We start from the raw sequence: 20,122 nt of genomic DNA on the forward strand, positions 1-20,122 counted from the left end.
GCTGGTTGTCGTCACCAGACATTACATTTTACATTACATCTTATTTATTTCCCGGATGGTTCCCATGCTTTATTATGCCATCCCAAAAATATTACATATTTGCAGAAAATATTAATTCATACATCTTGTACGCTCACAAAACATGCTGTCCACAATGTGTTATTTTGAATTTTACACTCTTCTTTCTATGTCTTTCACACACATATTTAGACACACTTGCTATGCTGCATATAGAAACAAGTATGCGAACACAAACCTTTACATGTATGCTCTCACATACACCCACACACACACTTGTGCTAATAAAAACACACACACTGAATTTGCTTGTACAAACATTTTGATCATCGTTAGGGAGAGGGGATACTTTGGTGTAATACCAGATGGTAAAGCTCTCTCCCTTTGGTATTAGCTCCTAACTTCTCTCTCTCTCTTTCTCTCCATCTCTTTCACTATCCTCTGTCTCTTGTTCTCTTTCACTGTATTTTTTCTCTCTCCATTCCATCTCTCTCTCTCTCTCTCTCTCTATCTCTTCCCCCCCCCCTCCTCTGTTCTGTATTCTGGTATCCTGTTCCAGTACTTTGGTCTTAAATTAAGGACAAAACTAAGAAAAGTGTTACCCCTCGACATATTTCTCTCCATCTTTCAATCTCTCACACACACTCTCTCGCATAGTTTTTTACTCTCTCTCTCTTTCTCTCTTTCTAATTAACAAGGTAACAAACCTTTGGGCTTAGGAGTTGCCATGGTTACCCCAACATCTAATCTTGTCAGTCTGTATTTGTGTGTGCGAGCGTCTGTCTGTGTTCACTCGTGTGCGTGCATGTGTCCGTCTGTGCGTGTGTCGATGCACGTCTCTCTATCCGTAAGAGTGTGTGTGTGCGTGTGTGTGTGTGTGCGTGCGTGATTGTGCATGCACACAAGCATTTAGGCCTGGCGTATACCCGAGGCTCTGCTTTGATGCCTTTGTCTCCCAAAACGGACAAGCAGATGCTACTGCTCCCAAGGCGGTCATCGTCGGGGACGATAGGATAGGAATGAGGGAGAGGAATACAATGTCAATAGGTGGATAGATGCCCCGCTGCTCGACTCTGGTTTATTCTTCTCTGATATGATCTGCAGTTTGAGAGGCTGAGCCTTGTTCATTTATCTGTCCCCAGCGTTGTTTTTGCCTTTCGGTCTTTTGGTCTCGCTCTGCTCACCATCATATCAGTCTCTCCTCCGCCTCTTGGTCCCCTCTGTCTCTCTCCATCCCTGTGTTGAGTTTCTCTTTCGTCTTCATGTTGCCTTTTGGTCTCTCTCCCTCCCTCTCTTACATTCACTGAATAAGGATGGAAGAAAAACACAAACATGAACTGAGCTTTAACCTGTGCAGACCTCAAACCTGCTCCCATTCCATGTCATCCCATGAGGAGTCCCACGTCTGGAAGGTGGGGAGAGCAGAAGTTAACGCCGTAGGTTGTCCACGGCCGTTTTGGAAATTGGCCACAACAAAAGTGTTTCCATTCCGAGCGGGGTTCTGTTCATTGCATTCACTTGGAGCCCTTGATGCTTGTGTTCAGCAGAATGTTTGTTTTCACTCGTCTGTCATTGACATTTTACCTCCTTCTTTTCTTTTCCAGCCAACAAGACCTTGCTGGGAGGCGGAGGAGGTGAGTCGTGCTCAAGCTTCCAATCGGCAACTTCTCTCTGTCGCTTCCTGTTTCGAAATACTTTGAGACGAGGTAGATGTTTGCGTGGGTGGTCGCGTCGGCGTGCAAGTCTCAGACTGATATTGTGTGATAAGGAGAAGGAATCTGTAACAGTAGAATGTAGTGACTGTGTGTGTGGTATTCAGCTCTTTGGTAGATGTGTAGGAGTGTGCGAGCGGGCTTGTGTGTGCGTGCTTGTGAGGAGTCAATAGGCTTATTGATACAACTCATAAATCTGTACAGCAAATGCCCAATCACCACAATGCACATTGTGTGTGTGTGTGTGTGTGGGGGGGGGGGTGCGATGTGGGTGATTGTGTCTCGGTGTGTGTTAGTACGATAATGTTTTGGGAGACATGAAGAACACACAGTTGTGTATTTTGAACCTGCTAGTTGTGTGTCTGTGTATCAGTCTGTCCAAGGTTCCCCTGTCTCCATGGTGATGTCTCAGGCGGCCGAATGCCCTTCACAGGCTGGCACTTTTGGTTCTTTGCGTGCTCCCAGGACAATACACACACACAAGCAAACAAGTGGAGGAAGGTTTCAAAGGACAATGGTAGGGGTGATGATGGTGATGGTGATAATACTGAGATAAAGAGGGAGAAAGAGGGACTGAAAATACTTAGTCCTGTCCTTGACTCTGTAAGAATGACCCGTAGTGTTGCAGAGTCACAAAGGTACGCATCAACACTCCTCAAAGACTCAAGACCAGTGGTTCAGAGGTTCTCCAGAAACAATAAGTCACATTTCTGTTCCATTTATCTACTTAGCAGGGTGGCATTCAAAATAACTAGCTGTTTTAAGGAAGGGGGCGGGGCAGCCGCTGCCGGTGTAAAAGTGAAAAATAAAGTGTCTTCACTGCTGGAAGAGAGTACAGTGATGGCTCATTTACTCAATGCCTGTTCAGTTTCTTGTACATAAAAGATATAGATGCATATAACCTGAGTAAAGTTTGTGTGACGGTAAGTAGGTAGGGATAGGTACTGTAGGCAGGCGTGTGTTTATTTATGTTAAGTGGTGTGTGTGTGTGTGTCATGCGTTATCCGTTTGTAGCAGTGGCCACTTTTTTGTGTGTTGTCATTGCTGTTGACCGAATCTCGGTCTGTGTGTGAGCCATAGGTACCCGCCACCAGACCATCCTAAACGTTGCCACGGTAACGAGTCTGCGATAACTGAGTGGCCGGGGGGTTCTGGGAAAGCAATATGCCAACGTTCCGCCCCATTAGTTTAACAGACAGGCGCCAGACCTATCAGAGGTCAGCTGGCAAGGGCGTCCGTGGCGACGGAAATCAAATTAGTATTCCTTGCGTGGAACGAGGGTGTTGCTTTTACTTTCGTATCAATCTAGATGTGCATGTGCTTGCACACGTGTGTGTGTTTGTGTGTGAGTGTGTGTATGAGTGTGTGTGTGAGAGAGAGAGAGACTGTGTGGGCGGGTGTCTTTGGGAGGAAAGGGACGGTGGTTTGGTAAATATACAGTGCCCTCCAAAAGTATTGGAACAGTGAGGCGAATTCCTTTATTTTTGCTGTAGACTGAAAACATTTGGGCTTGACATCAAATAATGAACGTGAGACCAGAGATCAACGTTTCAGCTTTTATTTCCAGGTATTTACATCAGGATCTGATGCACAACTAAGAAAATATCACATTTTGTTTGAATCCACCCATTTGTCATGTGAGCAAAAGTATTGGAACAGATATACTTAAAACATATTTAAGTGAATAAGACTTAATATTTAGTTGCAAATCCTTTGCTTTCAATAACTGCAGCAAGTCTGTGACCCATTGACGTCACCAAACTTTTGCATTCTTCCTTTTTGATGCTTTCCCAGGCTTTCACTGCAGCCTCTTTCAGTTGTTGTTTGTTTTGTGGGGTTCCTCCCTTCAGTCTCCTCTTAAGCAGGTAAAATGCATGCTCTATAGGGTTTAAGTCTGGAGATTGACTTGGCCAGTCTAATACCTTCCATTTCTTGCCCCTGATGAACTCCTTTGTTGTTTTGGCAGTGTGTTTTGGGTCGTTATCTTGCTGCATGATGAAGGCTCTGCCAATCAGTTTGGTTGCATCTTTCCTTAAATTGGCAGACAAAATGTTTCTGTAGACTTCCGAGGTCATTTTGCTGCTGCCATCATGTGTTACATCCTCAATGAAGATTAATGAGCCCGTCCCAGAAGAAGCCATGCAATCCCAAGCCATGACATTACCTCCACCGTGTTTCACAGATGAGCTTGTGTGTTTGGGATCATGAGCAGTTCCTTTCTTTCTCCAAACTTTAGCCTTTCCATCACTTTGGTAAAAGTTAATCTTTGTCTCATCAGTCCATAAAACTTTGTCCCAGAATTTTTGAGGTTCATCTCTGTACTTTTTGGCAATTTCCAGCCTGGCCTTCCTATTCTTCTTGCTAATGAGTGGTTTGCATCTTCTGGTGTAGCCCTTGTACTTTTGTTCATGAAGTCTTCTGCGAACAGTAGATAGTGATACCTTCACTCCTGCCATCTGGAGGTTGTTGCTGATCTCACTAACAGTTGTTTTAGGGTCTTTCTTTACAGCTCTCACAATGTTTCTGTCATCAACTGCTGATGTTTTCCTTGGTCTACCTGTTCGACGTCTGTTACTTAGTACACCAGTAGTTTTCTTCTTCTTCATGACATTCCAAATGGTTGTACTGGCTATGGCCAATGTTTCTGCAATGGCTCTGATTGATTTTCCATCTTCTCTAAGACTCACAATTGCTTGTTTTTCACCCAAAGACAGCGCTCTGGTTTTCATGTTGTTTTCACCTCTGAATACAGTCTGCATAGACAAAACCTATCTTACCCAATCTGAACCTGAGTGTAGACATTCAGTGGTATTTATTGATTGAATAATGTATGTTATAGGACACACCTGGGCAACAAAACACACCTGTCAGTCACATGTTCCAATACTTTTGCTCACGTGACAAATGGGTGGGTTCGAACAAAAAGGTGATATTTTCTAATTTGTGCATCAGATCCTGATGTAAATACCTGGAAATAAAAGCTGAAACGTTGATCTCTGGTTTCACATTCATCGTTTGATGTCAAGCCCAAATGTTTTCAGTCTACAGCAAAAATAAAGGAATTGGCCTCACTGTTCCAATACTTTTGGAGGGCACTGTAGATGATTGTGTGTGTCAAGGGACATAGAGGGGTGAGTGCATCTTAGTCTGCACACGTTTTTACGATTGCAAGATTGCGTGCGTTTGTGGGAGGTTGTTTGTGTTTGTGTTTTTGAAGCTCTCGGGGGTATTGCTGAGGAAAGCAGTCTCTCAGCCAGGTAAGCACAGAGCCAATTATCACCTACTCTCCCCCCCCCCCCCCCCCGCCTCCTCTGGCTTCTGGCTCAGTTCAAACCTCCAACACCTGCCCCGGAACACAGTCCTGGCCGACTGGCTGGCTGGATGGATGGAACTCAAAGCCAACCCTCCTGTCTCCTGCCTTCTTCCTACTCTCATCCCTGTCCTTTCCCCCCCCCCCCCCTTCCCATTGCTCCCTTCAGGTCCGTCCTCTCCTATCTCCCCTCGGACACTAATTTCTGTTCATCCATCTCTTCTTACTTTCCCTTCTTCTCCTCCATCTGTCTCCCACCCCTTCTTTTCTTCCCCCTGCTCTTTTCCTCATCTTACCCTCCCAAATCCCCAACCCCTCCATTCTTTTGACACATCCATGTTTCCCTCTCTAGACCGGGTCTCTCTCTACCTGCTGTCCAGCTCACTTCCTCTCCATTTCCTGCAGTCCTCAACTCCAGAGGTTTTCTTGCATCTCTCTTTTAATTTGTCACCCCCCCCCTCCCCCCCCTGTCTTCTCCCGCCTCTTACCCTTCAACAGTCCGATGTCCGGCTATTTCCAATCTTATATCCTCCCCTTTTTCATAGTCTTTCTACTTTTCCTTGATCCCCCCTCCTCCACACACACACTCACTCTCTCTCTCTTTTTAACACACACATGCTCACTCTCTTCCTCTCCCCTCCATAAGATCAATAAGCCAGTGTATAAAGAGGATATTAATATGAAGGGATATGCACTCCCTCTTGTTCCATTGATGTGGTGGGCTGCATCCCAAGCAGCTCTCTCCTCCGCACTGGGCTAATGATGGTGGACTACCCTCTCAGGACCCACACGCTCTCTGTACGACAGAAATGCTTGTACGCTGTGTGGTACACTATCCTGCTTTGCAAATTGACAACCGTGTACGTGTGTTTGTGTGTCTGCCTGTGTATCCATGTCTTTTCTGTGTGTGTCTGCGATTGACTTGAGTGAGTGTGTGTGTGTGTGAGAGAGAGAACAATATAGTGTAGGATCAAAGATGATGTGTGCTTTGCCTTATCAATGACTATGTCTATATGGATGGTCCTTCTCACTCAAGTTCTCAAACAAAGGGTTTTCGACAAACGCGCATGCACACACTTTGTGTTGTCTGTTTACACATTTGCTCACACACACAGACACGGGGTCGTCATGACAGACAAGGAAACGGGAAGTGTCCCTTCCTCCCCTGTCTTACTCTTCTCCCCACACTCCCTTTTCTCACCAACTGAATTGTTGTGTTCTTATCTTTCTTCACTTCCAGACTATTTTTACATCTGTCAATCTCTCTCCCTTCTCCCTCCCTCCCTTCCACCCTCCCTCTATCCCCGTCTTTTACTCCATCTCCCTCCCTCTCCAGCTTGTTATCACACTTGTTCTCTATTTCAGAGTCAGGGGTGTCAGGGTGTGTGTCACCTCCAGCTCTCTACACACACTCGCACGCACACAAAACACAATCACTCTTCATCAGTCACACACAGTCTTACTCTCACACACAGAAACTCTTGACTCTTAGCACTAGTACTGTTTAAACAGTGGGTAGAGACTAAAGGGGAGAGACTAGGAAGCTAGCATAACCTGCCACAGGCGAGCACCCTGGTAGCCACAGCACATGATGCTGATACAATGGAAGCCATGGTCCCTGTAAACACACTGGAATGTGAAGGAGCAAATGTTGACATGTGGAAAGGCAGGGTATACCAGCCACGGCACCACTTACAGGCTGTGTGTGTGTGTGTGTGTGTGTGCTTCTCAGTCCTCTCCAGGGTGGTGATAACCAGGTGTTCACTGATTCATCCCTTCCTATCCCCACTATCACCTCCACCCCAAGTAGTGTTAGGTAAATGTCAGTTGTTTGAAATTTGTCATGCCGTGCTGAATTTGGGCCTCTTCCTTCCAGTGGACGGAGCGATCCACCGCACGGCCGGCCCCCTCCTGAAGTGCGAGTGTGCTGAGCTGGACGGGTGTGACACGGGACAGGCCAAGATCACCGGGGGCTATGGCCTGCCCACCAAATGTGAGTACCAGCCTGCCTCTCAGTACTCCCTGTCTCAGCTCCTAACGACACTCACTGACTCACTCACTTTCTCACACTCACTCACTCACTCATTCTGTCACACACACACCTTGCCTGTATTGAGAGTTCCAGCCTGCTACAGTCCATACGTTCTTGTTCCTCTCCCGCCATCCCTCACCTTTTCTTCACAGTTTCCTCTTGCCTTTGTTCTCTACTCCATCCATCCCTCCCTTCCCCTGTTTCTCTGGGTGAGATAGCAGTAATGATGAGGTTAACCAATGTTTACAGTTCCAAGCTGCATGTTTTTTTTGCTCCTATTGGCAGATGTGTACTCTCTTCTCCTATTTGTCACCAATCCGAGAAGTCTATGTGTGTGTGTGTGTGTGTGCCCATCCGTGTGTGCATGTGATTGATTTGATTGTGGCAGAAGACTGATAGCAGCTTATGGTGCTGGGGGTTTAACTTCACAGTGGGGAAAGACAGAATAAGGAGAGAGAAAGAGAGGGATAGAGAGAGGGATAGGACAACAAAAGGGAAGTGAAAAAGCATTAGATCTAATAAGCGGTGCAGAGGAAAAGACTGATAAAAAGGGTGTGCGAAGAAAGTATGAGAACAAATGAGAGGCAGGAGGGTGGAGTGAGTGAGTGAGAGAGAGAGAAGACAGGGAGGGTGGTGGGAGAGCTGATGACAGTAGAGAATTGGAATGAGATGAGCTCTTCTCACATTGTCAGCATGGCTTCCTTCTCACACTCATTTAGAGACTGTGTGTGTGTGTGTGTGTGTGTGTGTGTGTGTGTGTGCGTGTGAGAGAGAGAGAATACATGTGCGGGTGGTGGAGTGTGTGTGACACAGCTCAGCAGTGGTCTCCCCCCTGATACACTCCAGTGGTAACAGTGAGACAGATCAGTACCATCTCTGATCAGTCAGACCCCCCCCCCCCCCCCCGCCCCTCGCCCTCCTCCCCGTCCCCAAAGATGAAACTGCTCTCAGATCTGCCAGAGAACACTTCATGTCTGGTCTGACTGCTGGGCTGGGCTTTGCCAGGCCAGTACAGATTGGAGACGCAATGGAGGCTTTACACACACACACACACACGTTCACACTTTCTTTTTTTTCACACATGTACATACACCCACACAAACACTAACAGACACACTAAACTCAAACACACAGACTTTCTTTCTCACATGTACACACACACACACACACACACACGTTCAAACATTCATTTTTTTCACACATGTACACACACCCACACAAACACCCACACACCGGCCCACCTCTTGGTCCATGCTGTGGCATACCAGACCAGTCCAGATTCGAGAAATGTGATCGAGGCTTCAGAGACACTCACATTTTTTCTTGATCTCTCACACACGTACGCATTCTCTCACACGCCCTCTCACAAACACGCCCGTCTAACCCAACACATGCACACGTAGTCTCACAGGCACAGTGTGAAACCAACTGACGGGACTCGGCGCAGTACGGCTCAGATCAGCACGCCCATGTGAGCGGCCGTCCTAGCATCCGCTCCTAACAGCTCTCCCCGCTACCGCCAACTCCGCCGCTTATATGGAACCGACGGGACGCGGGGGTTTGTTGGCATGTTGGCGGCCCTGGATGTGTCTGTCCGTCTCAGGCAGGAACAGAGCCTGTTTCAGAGCGGCTGGATGTTAAAGGCACTGCTGTCAGGAGATGGAAACACCTCTAACTAGTTGTGATTAAGAGCTAGCTGGGGAAGGGGGAGAGCACAGGGAGAATGACGTGAGAGTCAGGAGAAAGAGTTTGTGATGTGCTAATGTGTGTACTCACACACACAGTGTGTATGGTTGATTTGTGTGTGTGTGTACACACATGTGGGAGAGACATACTGTGTGCGTGTTTGTGCTTGTTAGAGTAAGTATGTGTTATGCTTGATTTGTATCTGTGAGAGAGTTGTACAGTGGGTGTGTTTGTTGTCAGTGTGCATACAGTGTGTATCCTAGCTTTGTGTCTGTGTGTGAGAGGGAGTTACAGGGTATTTGTGTGTTTGTCGTTGTGAGACTGTGAGAGTGAGAGAGTTCTTACTTGTGAGTGTGTGTTTGAGAAAGAGATAGTTAGAGTGTCTGTGTTTGTGGTTGTTAGAGTGGGGAGCCAGTAAGGAGCCCCAGGGCCCACCTGTGTACCAATACTGACCTGTTTCCCTGTTCCAGCCCACTGAGACCCACACAACACAGCAACACTCCCAAGCAGGAGAGGGGGGTTTGGGTTGGGGGGAGGGAGGGAGGGTGAGAGAGAGAGAGAACGTGGTAGGGATAGAGAAAGAGAGACGGAGAGAGGCAGCAAGAGAAGAAAGCCTGAGAAGTTAGTGACAGTGTAAGAAAGAAAGAGTGGAACTGCAGAAAGAGGGGGAAGGAGACAGAGAAAATGAAAAAGAAAGTGAGAGAGTTATATCAGACCATAGCAGCCACCAGTTATTCCCCCCCTCCTCCTCTCCTCCATCACCAAGCTTCATTCCCTCAGTGGCCAATTAGCACTAATTAAAATCCTCACAAACACCTCTCTCTCTCTATCTCTCTCCTTCTCCTCCAAGACCTCACCTCCATCTCCTTCTCTTCACAGATACAGTACCATTCCTTTCTCGCCATCCATTACACCTCTCCCCTAACTACGGGTCTCTCTTCTCCTTCTCCTCCCCCATCCTTTGCTTCAACATCTTGACTTGTTGTTGTCTTTGCGGTTTGTAACCAGATATAATTAGTGGTGCTACAGGCCAAAGATACTGTGTGAAATACAATAGATGTGGCGGTGAAAGGGAGATATTCTGATGGGTCAAATACATATGTATTCCCCCCCCCCCCCCATTTCTCTATCTTTCTTTAATTGTCTTTTCCTTTTTTTCCATAAACGTTCTTTTCTTTTTTGGTTCTCACAGGCACACACACACACACACACAAAGCAGCAGTGAGCTGCTAAGGCGCCGGAACGCGGCGTTTGACAACGGTGTTAATTCATTCACTAATCCAGTTGCTTCAGGGGCAAAAGAATGAGGAGATGGAGCAAGGTGTTGCTGTGCTCTGCCAAAGAAAGTAAAACAGACATGTAGGCCGGGCGGGGTTGAAAGTCACACAGGAAGAAAGAGACAAGGGAAAGAAAGTGAGCATGGAAAGTGGAAGAAGAGGGAAGAGAAAGCCTTTCATGATAAGATGAATTCTGTCCTCTTTCTTCTATCATTTGGATTTTCCTCCTTTCTCCCCCGTATTCTTCTATTTTCTTTGAGATGGCTGCTTCGAGACAGTAGTTCACCCACCCACTTTCTTTTTCTTCCTCACTCTGTCTTTCTCTCTCCCCCTCAGTCCCTCCCTCTCTCCACGGGGCCCCTGCAGGCTTACAGCAGGCCTGGCCTTCCATTGTCCCTGGAGCCTGGGACTGGATTTAGCGTGCTCTCTGCCTCAGTGAGCATGAACTGTGGGACTGACGCCCAGAGGGCCGGTCTGCCTTTTGCAGCTCCGGTTAACCAAGTTCAAAAACGAAACCAAAGGAAAGCGAGAGACAGATGGTGACAGGAGAGAATGGTAGGAGAGTGAAAGAAAGAGAAAGGGAGGCACAAGTTTTGATATGAAAAGGAGTCCTCATTTGTGCCCTCTCTCAGGTAGTAACTGAGGGGAGGCAGAGAAGAGGTGAAGAGGGGAGGAAAACTAGAAGGCCTGCAGACAATAGGCCGGATAGCAGGAGGAATACACTTCTATGGGAAATGAGGGTGGGGGTGGTCTGTGCATGGATGGGCTTCAAGTTGAAGTTCACGCTGGTGTAGCGATCCAAATGCCTGGTTTCCTTCTGTCACACGGCAACTAACACGCACACACATTTTGCACATTTTTCTTTCTCTCCCTCTTTCTCTCAGCCTCTCTTTCTCTCACACGCACAGTCACGCACTCCTTTATCCCAGTGTTCTCCAGTACTGACTGCTTTTCTCTCTTTCCTCCTCTTACGCCCACCTCCCTCCCTCCGCCTCTGTTGAGGTAATATGTGCCTGACTCAGGTGATGTATGGTAAAACTAAACAAACAGCCGATCGATAATGTAAACAGCGCTGGAGTGAGGCACTAAATAACAGCCCACTGACAGTACTGTCTGCCCCAGGTGACGGAGAGAGGAAGAGAGATTAAGGAAAAGATGGAGGGAAAGGGAGAGAGGGAGATGGAGGGGGTGAAAGAGATGGGAGTGGGGAAGACTGAGAGATGGAGAGAGAGAGACGGACGGGCGAGAGAGAGAGGATGGGAGCACACAGAGAGAAATAAAATATGGATAAAGGTGGGAGAGATGGAGAGAAGCAGAATGAAAAGGGGGAGAGAGTGTGGAAGGAGAGGATGTGGAAGGAGAGGGTGAGGGTGTGGGGAAAGAAAAATAAACACAAGTCCAATTAGGATGGAGCCATAATGGAAAAATGCATACTGGGAGAATTTAGTGGAGGGGGGCTTTTTGATGGCGGCCGTTGTAGACACTGGAGTAGTGGTGACATTTAGCAGTAACATGTAGACGAATGGCTTCTGGAACATTCTACTTCCCGTAACCGCACCTGGCTGCTGGACTCTGAAGTACTGTCTAGGACGTCCAGTTTGACCTTTACCAGAGAAGGCACACACAAGCTTACCACATAAGCAAGCAAACACACACACTCTAAGCCAGCTGTCCCTACACTAGCACACCCAGTCCAGGCACATACCCACATCCTACCCTTCGATATCCTATCCTACACATCCTACCTTTCCACCAGGAATAAAAACATAATTCTAATTTGGGTACAATTACTATCTATCTGATTGGATAGGTTGTCCTCTTCACAGCGTACAATGTTGGAGTGTGACAAGACCGTGTTTAGAATAGAAAGTAGCCGGTTAGTTTGCAGTGTATCAGCTGCTTGGTTGGTTAGCCTTGATCACGGCCCCACCTGGACGAGTCACGCAGGGCAGGACCACCCGCTGGGTCCCCCTCGTGGCTGGTTGGCAGGATGTTGGTGTGTTCCCTAATCCCTACGTACTGCAGCCCTCTCTTTTGCTCTGTATTTCATGCTCACCTTCATTCTCTCCTTGTGTGTGTTGGTTTTTAGTTGAATTGACATGATTGATATGGAGTCAGTTAGCAGCAGAGCATATGGCAGTGTTTCCCACACATAGACTAATTTGTGGCGGTGCGCCACAGAATCAACACCGGCCGCCACACATTGCGTTTCGTAAAACATTTTTTTTTATCGCTATTTAGGTTAAAACACGCAGCGTATTCGTTCAGCTGCATTTCCTTTCCCCTGCTCTCCCTCCGTCTCTCTGTCACTCATGCGTCTTTCTCACAGTGCGTTCACACTGCAGCGACGCGATGCGAGCGACAACATGTTTTCCATTCATTTTCTATGAAGCCAGGCGAATCGCTTGCGTGGTGCATTGTGGGTAGCGACGCGACAGAGTTTTTCTCAACTTTATGCAAATGAGGAGCGATTTTCGCTAGCGATTGCCAATCGGAGTGTTTTCTTGTTTCTCCTAACGTAGCAACCATGGTAAACATTTCTAGCTTTCTAGGTTTCAAGGTGGAGGAGAAACTAATCGTTTGTGTGGCTGCTTACCCAGTCCTGTACGATACATAGCTGTATTTGTACAGAGATGTTCATAAAAAAAAAACAATGCATGGCGCAAGGTTGCCGAAGTTGTTGGTGCTTGTACTTTCTAATTCAATCTAGTGACATTACGTATCTTCGTTCTGTAGTAACTACTGTAGCTAAGCTAGCTAGCCCGGCTGGAACTCCCCATCATATCGACAGATTAGCAGAGACTTTGAGTAATATAATAAAAGTTTTTTACACATGTCAACGTGTATGTCTTTAAACAGTTTTGTATTTTGTATACAAGTTGTATTTTGATCGATGTTGCGAGTACGTAAACCCAAGTCTGCACACTTGGCCATTACAACTACAACAGTGACTTTAGAGAACTACATTCTACATGAATCTGTTTGAAACGCCCCCGAGCGAGGTGAACTGTGGGAAGGTGAGCGATGGCAAGCGATTCGCGTCGCTGCAGTGTGAACGCACTGTCACATATGCACACAGTCACAACGTCAGCACATGTTAGCAACAATGCATAGCCTATGCCGTTCTAGTAAGACCGACAGCTATATCAGCGAGCCTTCAGCATTAGTGCCGTAGCTAAAAGTCGAGGAAAGTTGAGGCTACTTTTCGCTAGGTATCTTACTCACATTTACATTTACCCATTTAGCAGACGCTCTTATCCAGAGCGACTTACAGTACTCAAAGTTTCCCCTTCGTTCTTTTGGTGAGAAGTCTCAAGAGCTAGCTACTTACCCGGCGTCATGGAGCCGACCAGTTAAATAGTTGTTTAGCACTAGCGTTGCTACATGCATAATGCAGAAATGATATGTTAGTTGTTGTTAATTTGTGAAGGTGTGAATCATTTTGGATTAATATTTAATGTAACAAATTATTAACAAATTAACTGTGTAACAAATTATTAACGAAGGAATTATTACGACCCCCCACCCCCGGTCTGACAACCCCCACCCCTCCCCGGGTGTATGGGTTTCTTCAAATGGCCTCTTTCTCTCTCTTGTTCATCCATTTTGTTTTTCTCTTCGCCCTTCTCTGTCAATTACATTTTCAAATCAACATGAATGCTTTATTAGCATGAAAAGAACATCTAATTTTTATTCAATAAAAAAAAATATATATATATACTTTATGTAAATAAAATATAATGTTTGTTTTTTTACACATTATGTTCCTCATTCTAACTAACTGAGCAGTGGGGTTTTTCTCTATTTAGTGTTGTGCATTTCAAATGCTGCTAGAGTTTCATATTGGTTTAAAATTGTTCTTAGGTAGCCAGGCCTGCCTGTGGTTTCTCATTTGCAATGGGTCAGCCAGCCTGGCACTGTGTAAAATATGTTTATATCTCAGTGCAGTTTTCTTAGTATTTTGTTTTGCCAGTAGAGTCATGGCCAAAAGAAGGTTTGCTGCTTTAGTATTTGTTTCCACGTTTCTATGGTATATTGGAAAACAGTGATAAGCATTTCATATGTTTAAAAAGCTTTTATTGGCAAAAACCTTAAATATATGCAAAGAGTCCCTCCTTCTATAGCAACCCATTTGCTCTTATAATCCAATAAAAATGCTAGGGATTTCACCTGACTCATTCACACTTTACCATGTGCTGATGATATGATTAGTGAAATGATGTTGGCCCCAAAAACAGTGAATTGTGGGTTTTTGTGATAAAAAAAAAAGAAATTGGGCCATTGAAGCATTTATTTAAAATGCATCTGATCTCTCTGCACAATAATCTAGAAACAATATAAATCAACAAATGACGCAGCAAACTTTGCGAAACACAAAATTATGAACGATACTTTTGGCTCTGAGTGTATAACATCATTTAAAAACATTTAGGTTTCCTTCCAGTTTGATTTATTTTCTTTTTGCCCCTTCCCTCTGTCTCTCTTTCTTTCTCTCCCCCCTTTTCTCTGTCTATCCATCTTCTTCTCTCTCCCCTTCTCTCTGTCTATCTATCTTCCTCTCTCTCCCCTTCTCTCTCTCTCAGATGTGATCCACACAGTGGGGCCGATTGTGATGGGGACAGTGGGGGAGGAGGAGAGGAGCCGACTGAGGGACTGCTACTGGAACAGTCTGGAATGTGCTACCTCAGAAGGTCTCCGCTCTGTGGTGAGACAATTGGGGGGGGGGGGGGGGGGGGGGTGGAAGGGGTGGGGGGGGATGCAGGAAGCTGGAGGTATGTGTGAGGTGGTAGGGTTGGAAAAGATGTTGGAACAGTTTTAACAATTATTTATCTCCATCTTTTCTTTCTCTTTATCTGCATGCTTCTCTCACTATCTTTCCATGTCTCTCACTTGTTATCTTTCTCTCTCCACTTTGCAGGCATTCCCCTGTATCTCCACTGGGGTCTACGGTCAGTTGTCATGCTTCTGTCTACAATATCTGTCTGTGCCTGTCTTTCTTTGTATGTTAGTATATGTCTGTCTGGTTTTGTCTGTCTGTCTGGTTGTGTCTGTCTGTCTGTCTGGTTTTGTCTGTCTGTCTGTCTGGTTGTGTCTGTCTATCCATGACCGCATGCCTTCAACTTGTCTTCCAGCATCACTGTTAAGCCGGGAGAGTTTAATTAACTTAGTGTGACACTTTTCAATATCGCACTTGCAGCAAGGGAGAGTGGAGTTCTCCAGATTAAGGGCCGGATTAGATGAGCAGATTAACAGAGATTAGGAGGGAGATGGTGTCAGATGGCATGTAATCCCCCCACTCACTGGAGTTTGACAATCTGCAGCTCTCAGCAAGACTCCCCAGGGTTCCCTGGGCTGGTAGAGAAGGTCGCAGACACACACACAGTTGGTTATAATCTAATACCTAGCCTAGTCACACACTATTGAAATCCCAGTGCTAGTTTTTCTATTCCACATTGATTTATTTACACCTATGCAATTATAAAACTACATTGGTATATTTTCAAAAAAACAGTGCCAGTGTTGCTGGTTATTAATAGAACTTAGATGTGTGTACACAGACATACATACACAGATAGACAAACAAATACAGACATTTTTTGAAAAAACAGTAATAGAAGTATGGCATAAATATTTAACAAGATAAAAACAGATATTTACCTATGTTGCTGCCCTGAGATATGGATACAGTTCTAACATATTTTGGTGTGTGTGCATGTGGCGTGTGTGTGTGTGTCTCTCTCTCTCTAGGATACCCACCTGAACAAGCTGTGGACGTGGCGCTGAAAACCGTCAGAGAATACCTGAATGATCATGATCACTGTGTGAGTGTTTGCGTGTGGGTTTGTGCTTCTGTTTTGTCTTTAAGAAACACCTGGTATTCTTCTCTCTCACAGCTGTTGTTTTTGTTTTCGGGAGAGAGCAAAGAGCGGGCAGACGAAGACACACACACTTGCACAAATTCACTCTCACTCACACTAAACACACCCAAAATGTCCATGGCCAAGTCTGTGTTTTAATTGGCTCCTTGCGGGATGAGTAGACAAATATACACACTGGCTCACACACAGTTTCTCCTGAGAGAAGGGAAATGAAATGACAGCTTGATGGAATAGATGAGCAAAAGGAAGTTGAGCTGGAACGGAACATTGTGTTCACTTTTTAAACAATCCTGTCTCCTTTTTTTCCCTGATTCTGAGTCTTGTTGTTTTCCAACCTTCACTTTATCAACCTTTTCTAAGTTCTAACACACAAAAGGTCTTCATCTGTCAATTTGTAACACAGATGAAACCTCTGAATTAAGGTTGCATTTGAAGAATGAAGGGTTTCAAACGTGAAGCTGTCGTGAAGCTGTAAAGGGTTTTGTTTGGAAACTTAAAGTCCTTTGTGGAACCGTTTTCAATGACAGAGACTGTCCAAAGATCTTCTATTATATGCTGCTAATTAGCTTATTTTTTTTAACAACTCAAGATTAACTCAAGACGACTGTTCCCAAAATGACGTTGCCAAAAATCTTTACAAATTTGATAGGAGGGACAAATGCAATTATGTTGCATATTGTTGCAAATGCTTCTACATACAGTTTCACTTTATTTGTGTTTATGTATGACTTTTTAGCAGAGCTTTTACATCAACAACCCGTCTCCCGTATGGTAAACTGTAAGAACAGTTTCTGTCAAATTAGCATTACCAACCTTCTGAGCACAGTCAATTATCCTAATTAGTTTGGCTTCTTCCCTAGTCAAGAAAAATAATCTAGAACAAGTAATATAATGAATTCAAGTGTAAAAACCAGCACGGACAGAGACAGAAGCACAACGGTCTTATTGCGTAGCAGAAACTGAACCATCACCACATTGTCAATGGGAATCCTTGTGGATTGTCAATGGGGGGAGCAGGACTTGATTGAATTGTAGATTTTGATGTAAGCCCTGTTATGTAGTGTTTTCACATTTTCACGCGTTTCATGAAGTGGTGTGTGTGTGTGTGTTTGTGTCTCAGTTGGATAGAGTCATCTTCTGTGTTTTTTTGCCGAGTGATTACGAGCTGTACAAGAACAACCTCCCTTACTACTTCCCTGGCGGTAAGTATACACACACGCACACAGCCTACTGTATATACTCACAAATGTAGTGATCACGTAAACCCATGCATGTGTACACACACTCCTCCACGGACACACACACCAACAAGCACAGTGACACAAGGGTCCAAATCCAGAGCCACAACTAGCAGGTCTCTTAGCCCATCATCTCTGTTTTCCCCCTCATCTTTATACCCGCCCCTTTCTCATAGCCTGCTGACCAATCCAAGCGCCCTATTGAACACAGGTAACCAGCATGGTGTGAAGGACAGATATGTGTGTCTCTAGCGGTAACTGTAACTGGAAATGCCACCTTGTAGTTTGTTAGTTGATTCATACCCCACTCTTTGTGAGACCCGTGTACCTTAACCCTGACTTAACCGCAAACCTTTCCTAACCAACTAAACCATGGTAGACATATCACCATGAACTTAACCCCTTCCGCTGTTCCTTAACCCTAACGTTTTACTGGTCTGTTTATTGCCCAGCACTTTGAGCTTCTAACTGTGCCTGTAGCAAGCTCCAGGCTTGCAGTCCAAGTCAGTCTGTGGACCCAAATGTCTTGTGTGTCTGTACCTGTGAGCCACTGTGTGCTGTTTTACTATGTCTTTCATGTTTAAATGTATACATACAGTATGTAAATGTAAATGTATAGACAGAGAGAGATAGAGAGAGAGGATTCCTTGTACCTTGTACTTGGATTAGTGGAATGAAGGTATTCAAAGGGGTTGAGGTTGAGCGGGTGACACATGTCGGTGTTAACCCGCTCGGTTCAGCTCCACACCTTTGCCCTAGGAGGAACATGACTCTCAAACTGGAACATTCCCACTGCTATGCTGTTAATGTCAGCTGGGAGACGCAGTCACACGCAGTTACTGCATCACAGTATGTGAAATAAACACATGGACTGACAGGATTCAGACTGATTTCATGTTATACGACAGGTAGCAAGTCGCAGAATAAGAGTCTAGTCTGTGTGTAATGTACAGTATCTGGTGGGATCATCACTATGGAGGGTGGAGTATTGGTGTACATGAAGGACATCACCTGACATAGTCTCTGCTCTTCCTCCTACCAGATGTCCCTGTCAAGAGTAAACTATGAAGAGGCGTTTGGGTTGCTATGGACACTGATCCCCACCATTGCTTTTCACATGCGATGATTTCCCGTCCACCTCCACCCCCCCCCCCCCCCCTTCCTCCATCGCTCCCCCTCCTGTTATTAGGAGTGAAGAGACACCTTTGATGGATATCTGGACAATGATTATTCTGTAACTAAATTGATTGAGTGAAGCATTGATTTTGACAAAACTATCCCCCTTAAGACTTGTTTTTGTGTGTAAGAACACAATGTGAAATGCTTAATGTTCGGTGTGTGTTTTTGTGTTTGTTTGTGTGTGTGCGTGTGTGTGAGAGAGAGACTGAGAGTGATTCCATAAAAGAAGCTCATTAAAGCTGATCACAAAGGCTTAGGTGTTGGAAAAAATATTTTCTGGGGGGATTGGACACGAGACACTGAGTTTATCAAGAGGGACCACTTTGAGAATCTTCTCTTTTGTGTCTTCTCTTTTTGTGTGGGTGTGTGTGAGAAACAGAGCAATTCGGTAAGTATGTATGGCTGTGTGTGGGGTTTTGATTGTGTTGTCACAGTCCGAGAACTCGGGCGGTGATTTGTTTGAAATGAAATCCCTGTTAGTGTCTATCAGCCCACCCCTGTGCTTTCGTTCTCATGTTCTGACAACTTTATTTATTGATTTTCAAATCTTACTCGGCAGACAAGGCCGAGCAGGAGAGAAAAGGAGAGAAAGAAAAAAGAAAAATCTTTTTTTAAACCTGATATTTGTACATCTACTTCTCTACCTGTGTGATATCTGATAGTGGGAGGTGTAAAATAGCACAGGTGGGAGAGTGGAAGGAGTGAGGAGTAAATGGAGGGAAAACACTGAGGAGTGTTGGGGGAGGGGTCTATGACAGGACTAGCAGGGGGGATGGAGGGATGACAGGAAGCAGGTGTGATGTAATGGAGCTGGGGGTGAAGGATAGGTAAGAGAGAGAGGGATCATGGTGACGGTGGAAAGGAGAGAAAAAAGCATGAGGAACCTATGTGAAGGCTTTCGTTTTTAATAAGCTGCAGACAGTGCGGCCAGCCTCAAATCGCTCTCTCTGAATAATGAGAGAGGGAGAGACAGGCGTAGTGAACGACGGAGAGGATGAAAAGAGAGACTCATTATCCCCCCAACCGACCAATTTTCATCACTGTCCCATCAGTGAGCTCTCTTTCCCTTTATCCGTCTGTTCTCCCCTTTTTTCGTATTTCTCACACACTCAAATGTAGTTTGTTTCAACAGAATGACAAATGAAGGCTATTTATGCGAACTGTATTGCTAACTTGGAGCTCAATGTCATGTAGTCTTTCATAGTACACTGATAATGCTGTTGGCTCAATAAATTACTGGTTTTGCACAGACTGGATGATTTAACAGTATTGCGTTGCATTCTACCATCAAAAAGGAATCTCAAGCTATTGTTTCTATCTCTCAAGAGAGAAAAACTTGAGAAGGAAAGAAAGGGGGAATGGGGATTAGACAGGAGCCAGCCAATGACCGTGGATGTGGTCCTGATGAGTGGCGGAGTGAGGATGGAAGGATGGAGGGTGATGTTTATGGATGGGTGGGGAGTGGGCGGGGAGGTAAACTGCTTGTGAAATGAAAATGGCTCTTTAGCAGAATCCAAGACACTTGGGCGCTGCGCTGGATCAATGCTGCTGATTTACTGTCTGAAAGCCTGTCAGAGATGAAGAGAACGAGAGGGGAATAGGAGGGAGGGAGGGAGGGAGGGAGGGAGGGAGGGAGGGAGGGAGGGAGGGAGGGAGGGAGGGAGGGAGGAAAGAAAAAGAGGAAAGGAGGGGCTTTCTGTATTAAAAAAGGGGGATCCTAAAATGGAAGGAAGAGAGAGTAATGGAGAATTCCAATTGTCCCTTAGCTGGGATAGACGGATGTGGAGAGAG

At 45.4% G+C, this 20,122-nt stretch overlaps 1 protein-coding gene across 2 annotated transcripts in view; it reads left to right on the top strand.

Annotated features, from left to right (window-relative positions):
* The window catches only part of macrod1 (mono-ADP ribosylhydrolase 1), a 42,434-nt gene extending 23,852 nt beyond the window's left edge, over window positions 1-18,582 (top strand). Inside the window, exons 4-11 of one of the 2 annotated variants that reach the window (XM_047045536.1) lie at window positions 1,623-1,652; window positions 6,917-7,033; window positions 14,619-14,740; window positions 14,954-14,984; window positions 15,784-15,857; window positions 17,035-17,116; window positions 17,329-17,363; window positions 18,195-18,582. In XM_047045536.1, coding sequence (XP_046901492.1) covers window positions 1,623-1,652; window positions 6,917-7,033; window positions 14,619-14,740; window positions 14,954-14,984; window positions 15,784-15,857; window positions 17,035-17,116; window positions 17,329-17,336 — 464 coding nt within the window. In that variant the 3' untranslated portion in view covers window positions 17,337-17,363; window positions 18,195-18,582. The remainder of the gene's footprint in view (window positions 1-1,622; window positions 1,653-6,916; window positions 7,034-14,618; window positions 14,741-14,953; window positions 14,985-15,783; window positions 15,858-17,034; window positions 17,117-17,328; window positions 17,364-18,194) is intronic. The other variant, XM_047045456.1, reaches the window with a different exon arrangement.
* The last annotated feature ends 1,540 nt before the right edge of the window (window positions 18,583-20,122 follow it).

The sequence above is a fragment of the Hypomesus transpacificus genome, chromosome 1 (assembly GCF_021917145.1).
Source record: "Hypomesus transpacificus isolate Combined female chromosome 1, fHypTra1, whole genome shotgun sequence".
Taxonomy (NCBI): domain Eukaryota; kingdom Metazoa; phylum Chordata; class Actinopteri; order Osmeriformes; family Osmeridae; genus Hypomesus; species Hypomesus transpacificus.